This window comes from Hevea brasiliensis, chromosome 5 (assembly GCF_030052815.1).
Source record: "Hevea brasiliensis isolate MT/VB/25A 57/8 chromosome 5, ASM3005281v1, whole genome shotgun sequence".
Taxonomy (NCBI): domain Eukaryota; kingdom Viridiplantae; phylum Streptophyta; class Magnoliopsida; order Malpighiales; family Euphorbiaceae; genus Hevea; species Hevea brasiliensis.
Window position 1 is genome coordinate 112088784 of NC_079497.1, and position 14447 is coordinate 112103230.

The following is a 14447-nucleotide window of genomic DNA, read 5'->3' on the forward strand; positions in this document are numbered from 1 at the left end:
AACTTCTTTCTGCACGTTTATAACATATAAAGCAACTGGCCAAGAAAATAATACACATGCCCTTAAGACATGCAATTACTTGAGAACATGAAATGTAAATATTTCAAAGACGGTACATTTGTTATGCATTCTGCCTGTATCTAGGGTTTAGGTGGAGGACGAATATTTACCCTTTGAATAGCACTATAATGCATTTTGGCTTTGATAATTTGTGTCCTAGATTTCTGGCACTTCAGGTTTATAATAAGAATGAATCATCATCCAATTAAACAGCCACCAAGTACTCTCTCTCTCTCTCTCTCTCTCCCTCTAATCTAATCCGCTACATTTGTGTGATCTTGTCGCACCTTTTCTAATGCCAGATTAACTCGAAAGAGACTACTTTGCCTGGGAAGTGAAAATGATTGATTGGTAAAGAAAGCCAGAAGTTGATGATGTCTCCCTAGACTAAACTGAGAAATATTAACTCTTGCATGAGGAGAATGACTATGCCTACTTCGAGGTTCTTCAATTTCCAATGGAGATCCTCTTATCACCTATTAGTATATAGAGAAAGCATGCTTTATTCTTCTATTTTGCTCTTCTCTATAAACTTACATACAGGCACCTCCAGTAGCTCTATAAAGATCATATGCATATCTGACAGCATAATTATTGAAAAGATGTATGCAAGACAGAATAGCCATGTAGACAGATGCACTAGGCGATAGCTCAACATTAAGGCAGTGTAAATCACATTCCATCTCCACTCATGCATGCCAATAAATAATAAGAAACAAACCGCAGAACAAGGGTAACTATCAGAACTTACCAGAAGTTTTCATGCCAGGAAGATTCTAGAATACAGCAACCACCCAACAAAATTATGATGCTCCTGCTCCACCTCAATTGCTGCAACTGCAATGTTTATAACTCAAGAAGTATCTGTTAGCAAGAACTGCAAATCTAAAATGCAATTAACATTATTCAACTCAATCACATAATATGGATGCATAAAAATTGGCTGATAAATAAAGCCAATTGAACTTTACAAAGACGAAATTTGAAAATCAAGAAAGAATGAGAGCTGTTATTCAATCAAATAATAATATATATAATGTTCAACTGATACAATCTATTCCTATATAACCAAAAATCCACAAGCGCACCATGTGCTGATGCAAATGAAGCCCTATTGATCTAAATTCTTTGATTTATCATCTTTTTTCTGGCTAGCATGACTCTCTGGCTGCTCAACAGGATTTTCATCAGCCGGCCACTTCTGAATACCCGAACTTCCTGCCACTTGTGCAGAACCTAAATCCCAGATATCTGAGAAACCACCAGTTGATCCTAACTCTGGCACATCATAGTTGACAAGATTACCCCATAACTCTTGGCTAGAACTAGACATACCAGCTTGGTTGTCAAATCCCATGCTCCATACATCCTCTTGTTTCATAATGCTTTCAATCCCAGTACATGAGAATTCCAGAAAATTCTTCTCTGTTGCCAAAACCTCAGGGAAAGAAACGAAAAATTCAGGAGCAACTTCTTGTTCTGGACTGATAACATTCTTTCCTTTAATATGGGGATCTTCACTCCCCAAGTTTGATTTGCCTTCTTGAAACTGCTCTGGAGTTTTGATATATCCTTGGGCCATTGCTAGTTCATCTGACATGGCAAACTCATTAGATGGAACATTCTCAAGTTGAAAAGCCATGCCTTCAACATCTTTACCCATTTCTACCATCTCTTGTAAGATGTAATCTGGAGTTTGTTCAACAGGAGCAGGGTTTACATCTGGGACTACAGCGGATGATGATAGGTTTGTCCACTCAGGTCTGTACCTCACAATCTGCCCTTCCATAGGTGATTCAGATTGTCCTGGCTCATGGTGCTGTTGCTCGACAAACTTCCTTTTCATCCTTGATGAACCAATATCTCCCTGTTTCTTATTTTGCCTAAGGCGGGCCAAGAATGCTGGATTCTGAAACAACTTTACCAAGAATGAAATCATCTGCTTCTGCCTCTGCTCCGCTCCCTGAAGCCTTTGACGCACTGCTTCCATATGATGAACAGCTCCATGCTGCTCCTGGTGCAGTTCTACAACCTCTTGCATCATCATACTCCTCTCTTCACTCAATCTTTCTATCTCTCTTTCCAGTTCTGACTTTCCCACTTCAGTAGAAGGCCCAGTATAGCTAGCAAACTGCCGGGATTGGGGTGACTTGCGCCTCTGTATATTCTTCAACAGACGCCTCTCACCTCGCCGGAAAGCTTCATTGGCAAATTCCCACTTATCACTGTCAATCTTGCGGAACCCCTGAATACATTATCCAAAGTTCTTCAAGAATGAATGGGGAAGAAACAGAAGTCCATGAAACAAAATATAGAAACATTTGATTCAAATAATAAATATGTGCTTCATGAAAGAAAACCTGAATCTGTCACTTTCATGCACAACCTTAGTCAGATGTCACTGAACAGGATTTTCATAACATGCACACAATAATAAAATATGCTCCACCAGAACCTTAAATTCTACCTGCACAAGATGCAACTCCCCGCTCCAATGCGCGCTCAGAGGGGAAGGATGTCCCTTCGTTGGCAGTATGAAGAGCAGAACCTTTACAGTTCTCTTAAATCTACCATATTCATTTCTTAAAGGAGAAGACAAGCCTAACCCATAGGTGATTCTCCCTCAACATTACAATTCTACAATTCTAAAGGTAACTACAATAATCATTACAATTCAACTGGATACATATCAATCCATTACATTTACATGTACAATTACAAGAATTATCCTATACAAACCACAAAATTTACAAAATTCGAAAGTAGTCCCAATGCAAAAAGTTTTCCTCAGCTACATCTACAAGTATTGAACAAATGTTAGATCCAATTACAATTTCAGCTTCAGTTGGAAAAAAAAAGAATCGAAAGAAGGAAAAGACTAACAAAAACAAAACATGAGAAGGGACAAATATTCAGCAAGGAAAGAGCACAGCAGCCAATGGTGGCTGTTGTGTTAATGCAATACCCACATAAGTATTGAGTTGCCGAACAAAACTGGAGAAATTGTTGTGCTTGAAATTCCGAGGCAGTATGACCCTAGCGAATTCCACTGGGTCCCACACCACAAAGCTTTCCCCTGTGGTCCCCCACGAGATAATCGGGTCCAGCGTCCGATCGTTTACCAGATCATAAGTTTTCGAGAGAAACGGCGGCATAGGATTCTCCTGTAAGCTGGCAAGAGGATGAGGCATCCCAATGTTCTCCTCCGCGTAATCACCTGTATATACTCCACTAGCTAGTTCAGTAGGGGCTCTTTCAGTTTCAGATATAGGATTTGTTTTGAATTCAAAAATCTCCGAAGGAGAATAAACTGATTGTTCTATGACAGAGAATGCTCCGAATTCCATTAAAGGAGAAGGGATCGGCGCAGATAAAGGAGACTCAGAGTAGCTCAAATCCTCCATAGTAGGGAACAGTCGAGAACCCATCAATGGCTGTAACAAGGATGGAGTCGCCTCCGATTCCGACGTAGAAGATGAATCGGAAGGTTTACGAGGCGATTTTGGAGATTTTTCTTCTTCAGGAACCATTTGTTAAGGTACAAAAATCAATGGGTACTTGTTTCGGTTTCGGTTCTAAGAGAGAAAAAAGGCGTAATAAGGTATCACGTGGTCGGTGAGAAATGTAAGGTGGAAAGGGTTTATATGGGGGTTTAAAAGGTTTCGCCGACTAACTGTTTGATAAAAATCTAAAGGGAGGCGGTGAAAGTTCGGGTCTTCTTCCTCAGCCACGGCCATAAAATCTTTGCGAGGCATTGGCTGGGATTCACAGCAAGTGTCACTGTGTTAGAGACAGCCGATCCGAACTTTCCTAATCCTTGCTGGAGGCGCAGATATTTTCAATTTTTTATTAGTTGTGTTTTGATTCCATGGGGCTGTGCAATTCCCTTATTGGCTCTCGAAGAAAAATACTGTTTTCAGGTTGGAAGTGGATGACGCTGGTCATAATACTTGGTGGCTAAGCTAAGTCACGGGCCAATTAGATTTTAATGAGTCATGTTGGAAGATTATGGCCAGACAGCCCTTCTAGATGTAGACAATTTGGATTTGGAATCAATGGCATGTGAACAATTACTATTTCAAATGGTATAAATATGTGGGCATTCTCTATTTATGACGTACTACATTGAAGTTTGGATGTAATGAAAAATATGCAAGGGTATAAGGTGTTGTTGACCCCATAAGCTCAAAGGAGCATAGATTTTGATGATACCAAAACTCAACTAGAATCAAACTAACATTGTTTTTAAGTGTTGTGTATCTCAAAGAAAAAGGACAAAAGGATTTCGTGATGGATTCGTGCTTCTGAAGAAAAGATGACATTCTAAGGATAACACAGGACGAATCAAAGGAGATAAAAGAAGAAAATGTTACCTTCCAAGGCTGCATTGAAAATCAGAATTGAAGGTGCTTATAGTATTAGAATTAGTTTTATCTTTTAGGATTACTTGTGAAAAGAATTGAGGAGTAAAAGTCAATGATGCTTATTTTTAATCCCTCAAAAGATTTTCTTTTTAAATATCATTACTGGCCTAAAAAGTGTTTGACTATGTTTTGGTGTAAAGTTTTATAGTTTTGAAAGTTATGCAGAAAAGTTTTCCTGGTATGCTAACTGGTTTGCTACTTATTTTAGTATGCTAACTGGTTTGCTATTTTCTCAAGTATGCTAACTGTCTCAATTCTGCACAACATCGCAGAAAACGACAAAATAACGGCTATTTTCTTGAAATTCGTATCTGTAACATTCAAATGAGTTCTGCAACGGTAAAAAACGTTCCAAAGCTATAAATACACCTTCCTTTGGCCATTTTGCACTTAATGAAAGTCCCTCTACTGTTCAAAATCATTAAAGCTTTCATTCAAAAGTGCTCAAAGTGATTTATTGCTCATCATTGGCTTATTTACTCAACTCTTCTTTATAGATTCTGTTGTATTGAGTGAAAGTGAGTTTTAAACACATTATTATCATTTGTGAGAGGTCATTCAAGCACCTATTGAAGCTTGGTTGTGAAAAGTGTTTGGGATAACACTTGGTAGAAGTGTAAAGCTACTTGTAAAAGCTTTGGTGTGAAGATTTGTAAAGGGCTTTGTCTCTTGCCTTGAAAAGAGAAGAATAGTGGAGTGAAGACTCAAAGTGGGATCTTTGAGAGAGTGGATGTAGGCTAGTTAAAGCCGTACCACTATAAAAATTTCAGTGTTCATTTTCTCAACCCTTACTCTTTACATTTATGCAATTTAGCTTTATGATTGAGATGCTTTTGCTGATATGAAAATTGATATCATATGCTGTTGATCTTGTTGCTATCTGAGAAAAACAGTTTACTGCTAAATGTGCTGATATCTGATATAATCTGCTTGTTGTTAAATCACGCCGCTTAGTATATCCGTATTACGCTCTGGTTCTTTGTGTTAAAAATCTATCCAGATTATTAATATATTTACTGAATGCTAATATAGTCTGTTATATCAGTATACTGATTGCATATAGCTTAACCTTGAGTCAACTTGTCAAAAGAGTTATATTGTTCATATTTCACATTAGTCAATTAAGTTGAACCTAGCTGCAATTTTCAAAGGTTTTGAGCAAGAACCGAAAATTGTTTTTAAAGTCCAATTCACCCCCCTCTTGGACATATTTTGGGACATCAATTTGGTATCAGAGCTTGTCTCTCTTGCTTGAGGATTAAACCCCTTAGAGTGATCCATACACATGGCTAGTTCATCTAGAAATTCTGCTGGTATACCTGCCCCCTTAGCTGAAGATTATTCCATCACTAGACCACCACTTTTTAATGGCACAAATTACTTTTTTGGAAAACTAGAATGAGAAACTTTATACAATCTGTTGACATTGATGCTTGGAGGATAATTAAAGATGGTCCTTATATTCCTTATAAAACCAGTGAAGGAACTATACAAATTCCTAAAGCTGAAGTTGAATTTGATGATAATGATTAGAAGAAAATTTCTACAAATGCCAAGGCTATTAACATTCTTCATTGTGCTCTTGATATTAATGAGTATAATCGTATTTCAGGATGTCAAACTGCTAAAGAAATATGGGACAAACTAGAAGTCACATATGAAGGAACTGACGTGGTAAAAGAGTCAAAGGCAAACCTCCTCATCCGTGATTATGAGTTGTTTGAGATGAAACCTGGTGAAACTATTGCTGAAATGAGTACCAGATTTACAGACCTTGTAAATCTACTTAAAGCTCTTGGAAAGAGATTTGAGGAACAAGAGCTTGTAAAGAAAATTTTGAGGTCTCTTCCAAAAACGTGGGAAGCAAAGACTACTGTTATTCAAGACACCAAGGATTTCAGAAAATACACCTATGATGAGCTAATTGGTTCTCTCATTGTACATGAGATGATTTATAAGAAAGACGAGAATGAAGGTGATCAAAAGAAAAAGAAAGGGATAGCTTTCATATCCGAAAAGGTAGATGAGAAAAAGAAAAGTGTAGTTCTTAAAGCTAGTTCAAGTGATGATTCAAGTGCTTCAAGTGATGATGATGAAGATATGACTATGATAGTCAAAAGATTCAAAAGAGCATTTAGAAAAGGTAGAAGCAAATACAAGAAGTTCACAAAGAAATATGCTCCAAAGACTCCAAATCATTCAAGTGAAATAGTTTGTTATGAGTGTAACAAACCAGGCCACATTAAGCCAAAATGTCCTACATTGAAGAAGAAAAACAAGTTTAGAAAGGACAAAAGCAAAAAGGCAATGGCGGCAACATGGAGTGATAGTGACTCTTCATCAAATGATGAAACAAGTGACAAAGAGGCTGCAAATACTTGCATGATGGCAATTGAAGAAAAAGGTGAAAGCTCACACATCGAAGATAGTGAAAATGAGGTAAATCTTGAACTTTCTAATGTTGATGAATTAGAACTTGCATTTGTGAAGACATATGATAAATATAGAACTTTTAAAAAGAAATGCAAAATTTTAGTTCATGAAAATTGTGCCTTAAGATCAGAAAATATTTCCTTGAGTATGGCTTCAAAGGAAAATGAATTTTACAAATCTCAAATGAAATTATTTAAGGAAGTTAATGATGAGCTTCAAAGATCAAAAGAAGTGTGTGAACAACTTCTTGAGAAAAATAGAATTCTTGAAGAAAAAGTTGAATCTTTGACAAGAGACTTAACTAAATTTACAAAAGGAAAAGAAACACTTGATATACTTCTTGGGAATCAAAGATCCACAAATGAAAAATCTAGAATTGGATATGATGGATTTATGAAGTATGGAAAATACAAACAATTTTTTGTTAAAGCTACATCCTTTTCTCAACCGAGTATTACATGCTTTTATTGCAATCACAATGGTCATATGATTAATGCTTATCCTATTAGGAAAGGAACCTTTAAGGCAAAGAAAGTATGGGTGCCTAAAGGAACCCTACCTAATGTTACTAACATTCAAGGACCCAAAGTTGCTTGGGTACCTAAGAATAGTTAACTGATTTCGGGTCTGCCTAAGGAGTATGCTGGAAACAGAACATTGGTACATTGACAGTGGCTGCTCTAGGCACATGACAGGAAATAAAGGCAAGTTTTCCTCTCTTACCTTGAAAGAAGAAGGTTATGTCAAATTTGGTGATAAAAGCAAAGCTAAAATTGTTGGATGTGGAACTATTGGTAAAAATCCTTGCATTGAGAATGTTGCATTAGTACAAGGATTAAAGTATAATCTTTTAAGTGTTAGTCAATTATGTGATAATGGTTTTAAAGTGATTTTTACTTCTACACATTGTGAAATTCATGGAAATAATATTATGTTTGCTGGTGCTAGAATAGATAATATTTACTTACTTGATTTAACAAGTCTTGAAGAAAATTGTGAAACATGTTTTATGACATCAGATGATAGTGCATGGTTATGGCATAGAAAATTAGGACATGTTAGCATGAGTACACTTGCTAAACTCTCTAGAAAGAACATTGTTAGAGGACTTCCAAAGCTAAGATTTGAAAAAGAATTTCAATGCAAAGCTTGTGCACTTGGTAAGCATACAAAATCATCTTTTAAATAAAAAAATATTGTAACTACGTCTAGACCATTGGAATTATTACATCTTGATCTTTTGAGTCCAATCACACCTAGAAGTCTAGGAGGAAAGGCATATGCACTTGTAATTGTCGATGATTTTTCAAGATTCACATGGACTTTCTTTCTTGCTCATAAAGATGAAACCTTTGATATATTTGAAGCTTTTTGCAAAAGAACTCAAAATGAAAAAGGATATTGCATTACATCTTTGAGGAGTGATCATGGAAAAGAATTTGAAAATAATTTGTTTGAAAATTTCTGCTCTCAAAATGGTATTTATCATACATTTTCAGCTCCTAGAACTCCACAACAAAATGGAGTTGTTGAAAGGAAAAATAGATCTTTGCAAGAAATGGCAAGAACAATGCTGAATGAAAACAGTTTACCAAAATATTTCAAGTGTCAGAATACAAAGATGCTACATTTTGAATAGAGTTTCCATTAGAGCTATTATAAAGAAAACTCCTTATGAACTTTGGAAAGGAAGAAAACCCAATATTGCATATTTTCATGTCTTTGGTTGCAAATGTTACATTTTGAATAACAAAGACAGCAATCTCAAGAAATTTGATGCTAAATCCTGTGAAGGAATATTTCTAGGCTATTCAACAAATAGCAAAGCATATAGGATCTTCAATAGAAAAACATTGACCATAGAAGAATCAATGCATATACTTTTTGATGATGCTAACACTTCCTTGCAAAGGAAAGATTCTTGTGATGATGAAATTGAGCAGATTCTGAATTCAAAGAAGTCGAATAATGATGAGCTTGAATCAAAAGAACAAGTGGAGGATGATCAAAATGACAAAGAAGAAGAACTCCCTTGCTCCACAAATATTGAAATTCAAGATGACTCCCAACCAAATGTGGAAGAACTACAAATTGAGGAACCTCAACATCAAGATATTCCACAAGAATGGAGGTACCATAGAAATCATTCCAAAGATGACATTCTTGATAGTCCATCACAAAGAATGATGACAAGAGCTCAACTTAGAAGATATTTTGGTAATGTTGCTTTTGTTTCTCAATTTGAACCCAAAACATATGATGATGCTCAAAATGATGAAAATTGGCTTTTTGCTATGTAAGAGGAATTAAATCAATTTGAAAGAAACAAAGTTTGGAAACTTGTTCCTAAACCTAAAAAGCACTCTGTTATTGGAACTAAATGGGTATTTAGAAATAAGATGGATGAAAAAGGACATGTAGTTAGAAATAAAGCTAGACTAGTAGCTCAAGGATACAACCAAGAGGAAGGTATTGATTTTGATGAAACCTTTGCTCCGGTTGCTAGAATTGAAGCTATTAGAATGTTGTATGCATTTGCATGTTTTAAGAATTTCATGCTTTATCAAATGGATGTTAAAAGTGCATTTTTAAATGGATACATTGATGAAGAAGTTTATGTAGCTCAACCTCCTGGTTTTGAAGACCCTCACTTTCCAAATCATGTTTACAAGCTTACTAAAGCTCTCTATGGTTTAAAGCAAGCTCCTAGAGCATGGTATGAGAGACTTAGTAAATTCTTGCTTCAAAATGATTTTAAAAGAGGAAAAGTGGATACTACTCTTTTCATTAAGAAAATTGGAAAAGACATGCTTATTGTGCAAATTTATGTAGATGATATTATTTTTGGTGCTACTAACCATTCTCTTTGTAAGAAATTTTCCAACATGATGAAAAGTGAATTTGAAATGAGTATGATGGGTGAACTTACTTTCTTCCTTGGATTGCAAATTAAGCAAATGAAAGATGTAATTTTTATAAATCAGTCCAAGTACATAAAGGATATGCTAAAGAAGTTCAAAATGGAGGATATGAAAAGTGTTGGAACTCCCATGAGCTCAACAATTAAATTGGAGAAAGATGAAAAAGGTAAAGAGGTAGATAACAAACTTTATAGAGGTATGATTGGTTCTTTACTCTACTTGACAGCATCTAGACCAGATATTCATTTCAGTGTATGTTTATGTGCAATATTTCAATCATGTCCAAAAGAATCTCATCTTGTAGCAGTTAAGAGAATTTTTAAATACCTCATTGGCACTCACAACATTGGCTTATGGTATCCAAAATGTGAATCATTTGATCTTATTGGTTATAGTGATTCAGATTTTGCTGGTAGTAGACTGGATAGAAAAAGCACTTCTGGAACTTGTCAATTTCTAGGTCATGCATTAGTTTCATGGCACAGTAAAAAGCAAACCTCTGTTGCACTTTCTACTGTAGAAGCTGAATATATTGCAGCTCGAAGTTGTGTTGCACAGATTTTGTGGATGAAACAACAGCTTGAAGATTTTGAAATTAAATTTGATCACATTCCCATAAGATGTGACAATACTAGTGCTATAAGCCTATCAAAAAATCCTGTTCAACACTCTAGAAGCAAGCATATTGAAATTAGACATCATTTTATTAGGGATCATGTTCAAAATGGTGATATTCAAATCGAATTTGTCCCTTCTGAAAAACAGCTTGCTGACATTTTCACAAAGCCACTTAATGAGGAAATTTTCTGCAAAATAAGAAGAGAACTTGGTATGATTGATGCTTTTGATTAAGTTTTGATGCATTCTCATGTTTTTATATGAAAATGAAGTGATATATGTTGGTCTGTAGTGTTAAAGATGCATTCTGATAATTTTGGTGCAATTTGAAAAATTCTGGATCTTATCAGATATGAACAGTATTCTGCAGAATTTGATCTCAGTGGCATACTGACTTGTTTGCTAATTTTCTTGATCGCTAAATGCTTTACCACTGCTCCTACTTTTTCGTTGGCAAACTGGAAGTCAGGTCTGATTGCTCTAAAACTCAAAAAAAAAATTTTTCTCGAGCGCCTATTCTGCATGTTTAAAGCCCATATTACTTAAATGCCCCTCTATTTAGAAGCATTGCATCTTTATGTATTTAAGGGCAAAATGGACCTTTTAACACATTAATTTGCGCGGGATTCAATTTTTTTCTGAACCATCAATCTTCTCACCGTCTCTCCTCTGCTACACGCTACCCATTCTCTGCAAACTTCTACAGTTGTGTCTTTTCAGTTTTAAAATTCAAAACCCCTCTCATTTCCGTCGCCTCGTCTCCCAAGATCCGAACGAATGCATTTCCACTTGCAAACCCATTACGGTCGCAACCTTCCAAGCCATCGTCTCCCTTCATCATTCTTAAAATTTCCGAAACCCATTGGCAGTGAATCGATTAAATTGATTGTTTCAAGATAGAAAATCCCCAAAATTTTTCATTTCTGTTATTTCTCTAAATCTGTCGAAATAAATTATTTCCTGTTGAACATTTTTTTTGCTTGAATCGATTCGCACTCTCTGTCTCTGCATATCTCAGGTTTAAAATCTAAAACTTTAATGGAATCGTGTTTTACATTTTGTCTATGCTTGTTTTATTTGCTTTCGCAATATGCTGATAATTTTTATTTTACTCTGTTTGATTTGCTCTCGCTTGTTTGTTCTGTTTTAGCACTCAGTTGTTTATTTTTTTGGCATTAACATTTCGTAAAAATGTTGTATTTAACAAAATTATGAATCGGTTGCCATGGATTCTTAAGAACCCGATTATCTCTTGCTGTCTGTTCTATTTTTGTGTGACATTGCGCTCAGTTGTGCTAAAAGTATGCTGATATGGTTCGACTGATTATATATATATGAATATATATATATATATATTGACTGCTCACATCGCTGAATTTATAATCTCAGTCTTCACTATCATTTCGGCCTATCTTGCTTCTGAGATTGGTTATGGCGCGGGACAAAGGAAAAGGGAAAGCCAAAATCCCCACATATTCATCATCGGACTCCACTGACGCAAGTGTTCCTGCGTCACCTCCTCCACAAAAAGATGCTCCTCTGGTAATTGGTAAATCAAAAGAAACACCCAAGAAAAGAACCAGTGAGCCAGTCCAAGAAAAAGGAACCAAAAAGAAAAAGACTTCAAAAGCTCCAGTTATGCATATGGAGAGGGCTATACATGAGCCAAGGTATATCCACTGGCCTGCTTTTATTGCAGTATCTGTTCCTTTACAATCCTTATTTGAATATCAAAAATGGGATAAATTGTGCTCTGACATTGAAGGAGTATATGTGGACTTAGTTCAAGAATTCTATAAGAATTTAAGGGTTGATGATTCTGACAAAGATGAGTCTTTTAAGGTGAAAATGAAAGGGAAAATCTATGAAGTGACAGTTGCTAGATTAGCTAAAGCCCTAGGAATTCCAAACAGTGGGAATAAAATCTGCTCCCACAAAGATGTTTTTGCTGTTGGTGGATTTAACAAAAGAGATTTTGAGGGTGAAGTGTTTAAAGGGGAAGTGAAGGATAAAACTAGCATTACCCATGCTCATCAACACATCAAAATTCTTCATAGTTTTATCATTTATGTGTTGAATCCTACAACTGGCAGTCCCAACTATTTGAGTACCCTTGATCTCTGCATAATTTGGCATATTGTGAACCAAATTGAATTTAATCTTGCCTATTTTATGTTGAAGCAAATCATGAAATGGAAACCACCTTACAAGCTACCTTATGCCCATCTTCTTAATGGTCTGTTTAGAGACTTTGGGATACCTTTGGAAACCGAGAAACTTAGGACCAATATGATCCCAATCACAAGTTTGCAAAAAGATGATGATGGTAGAAAGCTTAGATTTGAACAAGGTGCTAGTTCCAAAGATAGTGCAAGTGGTACTGTTAATGTTGAAGGTATTTTGGAGGAAGTGAACAACTTGAGGGAATTTGTTGAAATGGAACTTGGAGAGCTACAGAAATTTAGAAGTTTTCAAACTATTCTTATGAATGCTCTTGATTCTAAAGTTGATGGTACTTTGATGTTAATGCACAAGATTGTGGAAGAATTATTTAAAATCAAAGTTCATTTGGGTATTTCAACCATCGAAATTGGCGAGAAACGGTAAAGTACATCGGTTCTGCTCCTCAACCAGAGAAAGAAAAAGAAAAAGAAGAAGAGAAAGGAGAAGAGGAAGAACAAGAAACAGAAGAGGAAGAAGAAGAAACAGAAGAAGAGGAAGAGAAAGAAACAGAAGAAGAAGAAGAGAAATAGGAAGAAAAGGAAGAAGAGGAAGAAGCTGAAGCAGAAAAAGATGACGATGATTCTGATGATGAGAATGGTAATGGAGGCAGCAAAAAAGGTAGTGGGAAGGATATGAGTGACTCTGAATCTGAAGTAGAACCAGAGACCCCTGCTCCTGCTGCTCCTGCAAAAGGAAAAGGAAAAACAGCTCAAAAGGAACAAAGAAGCAAACAAAAAGAGGAAACTGGTAAACCCTCTGGCAAAAAGGCTAAAACTGGCAAAAAGTCTACAGCTGAGTCTGGTACTACTGCTGTCACTGAGTTAGCAGCTGGGCCTATTGTTCCTTTGACACCCGGAACTGAATTGGCTGCTGCAATTCTTCAAACCTTGAGTGACAAACCTGTCAAGCCCAAAAAGCTGAAAATGGCTGCTCCAAAACCAATCAGAAGAAGCTCTAGGCTGAAAGGATAAACTGAATTCTGATTGAATTTTGTCTAACAGTCTGTCTGTTAGTTTGCTACTTAGTTTGCTACTTTTGGTTTTTCTGAACTTTAAATTAGTCTGCTATATCAGTTACTGTTTTGACTGTTTACTCACTGCATTTAGACTGATTTTTCACATGTGCATGATTTCTCCCATTATTTTTTTTGATGCTGACAAAAAGGGGGAGAAAAGTAATGAATGAGTAATCTTGTTGATATTACTTGTGATTGATATAGTTTGTGATTACTCATGGTTGATATAGTTTGTGAATAATATATTGTTGATATAACTTTATGGTGTGCATATTGTTGATATCACTTGTGAATGATATACAATTTGTGATTAGTGTGCATATTTAGGTAGTATCTTTAGTTACACTTGACTCCTTAAGAAAATGCTTATGAATATTTCATTGAAATTATTAAGGGGGAGTTATTTGTGATTAATTGTTGATATAAGCACATACATAGGGGGAGTTACTTTCACATATACATTCATACACATACTCACACTTATTAATATTTACATGGTGATTCAATTGAGTTTTGTCATCATCAAAAAGGGGGAGATTGTTGACCCCATAAGCTCAAAGGAGCATAGATTTTGATGATATCAAAACTCAACTAGAATCAAACTAACATTGTTTTTAAGTGTTGTGTATCTCAAAGAAAAAGGACAAAAGGATTTCATGATGGATTCGTGCTTCTGAAGAAAAGATAACATTCTAAGGATAACACAGGACGAATCAAAGGAGATAAAAGAAGAAAAGGTTACCTTCCAAGGCT

At 35.8% G+C, this 14447-nt stretch overlaps 1 protein-coding gene across 1 annotated transcript; it reads right to left on the minus strand.

Moving 5' to 3' along the window:
• Positions 1–1041: 1041 nt before the first annotated feature.
• Positions 1042–3958, minus strand: LOC110638558 (heat stress transcription factor A-3). The gene is made up of 2 exons (XM_021789152.2): positions 3030–3958; positions 1042–2305 (listed from the first exon to the last, which is right to left on the minus strand). The coding sequence occupies exons 1-2, from the start codon at positions 3588–3590 to the stop codon at positions 1172–1174; spliced, it is 1695 nt and encodes a 564-aa protein (XP_021644844.2). The 5' UTR covers positions 3591–3958; the 3' UTR covers positions 1042–1171.
• Positions 3959–14447: the final 10489 nt, after the last annotated feature.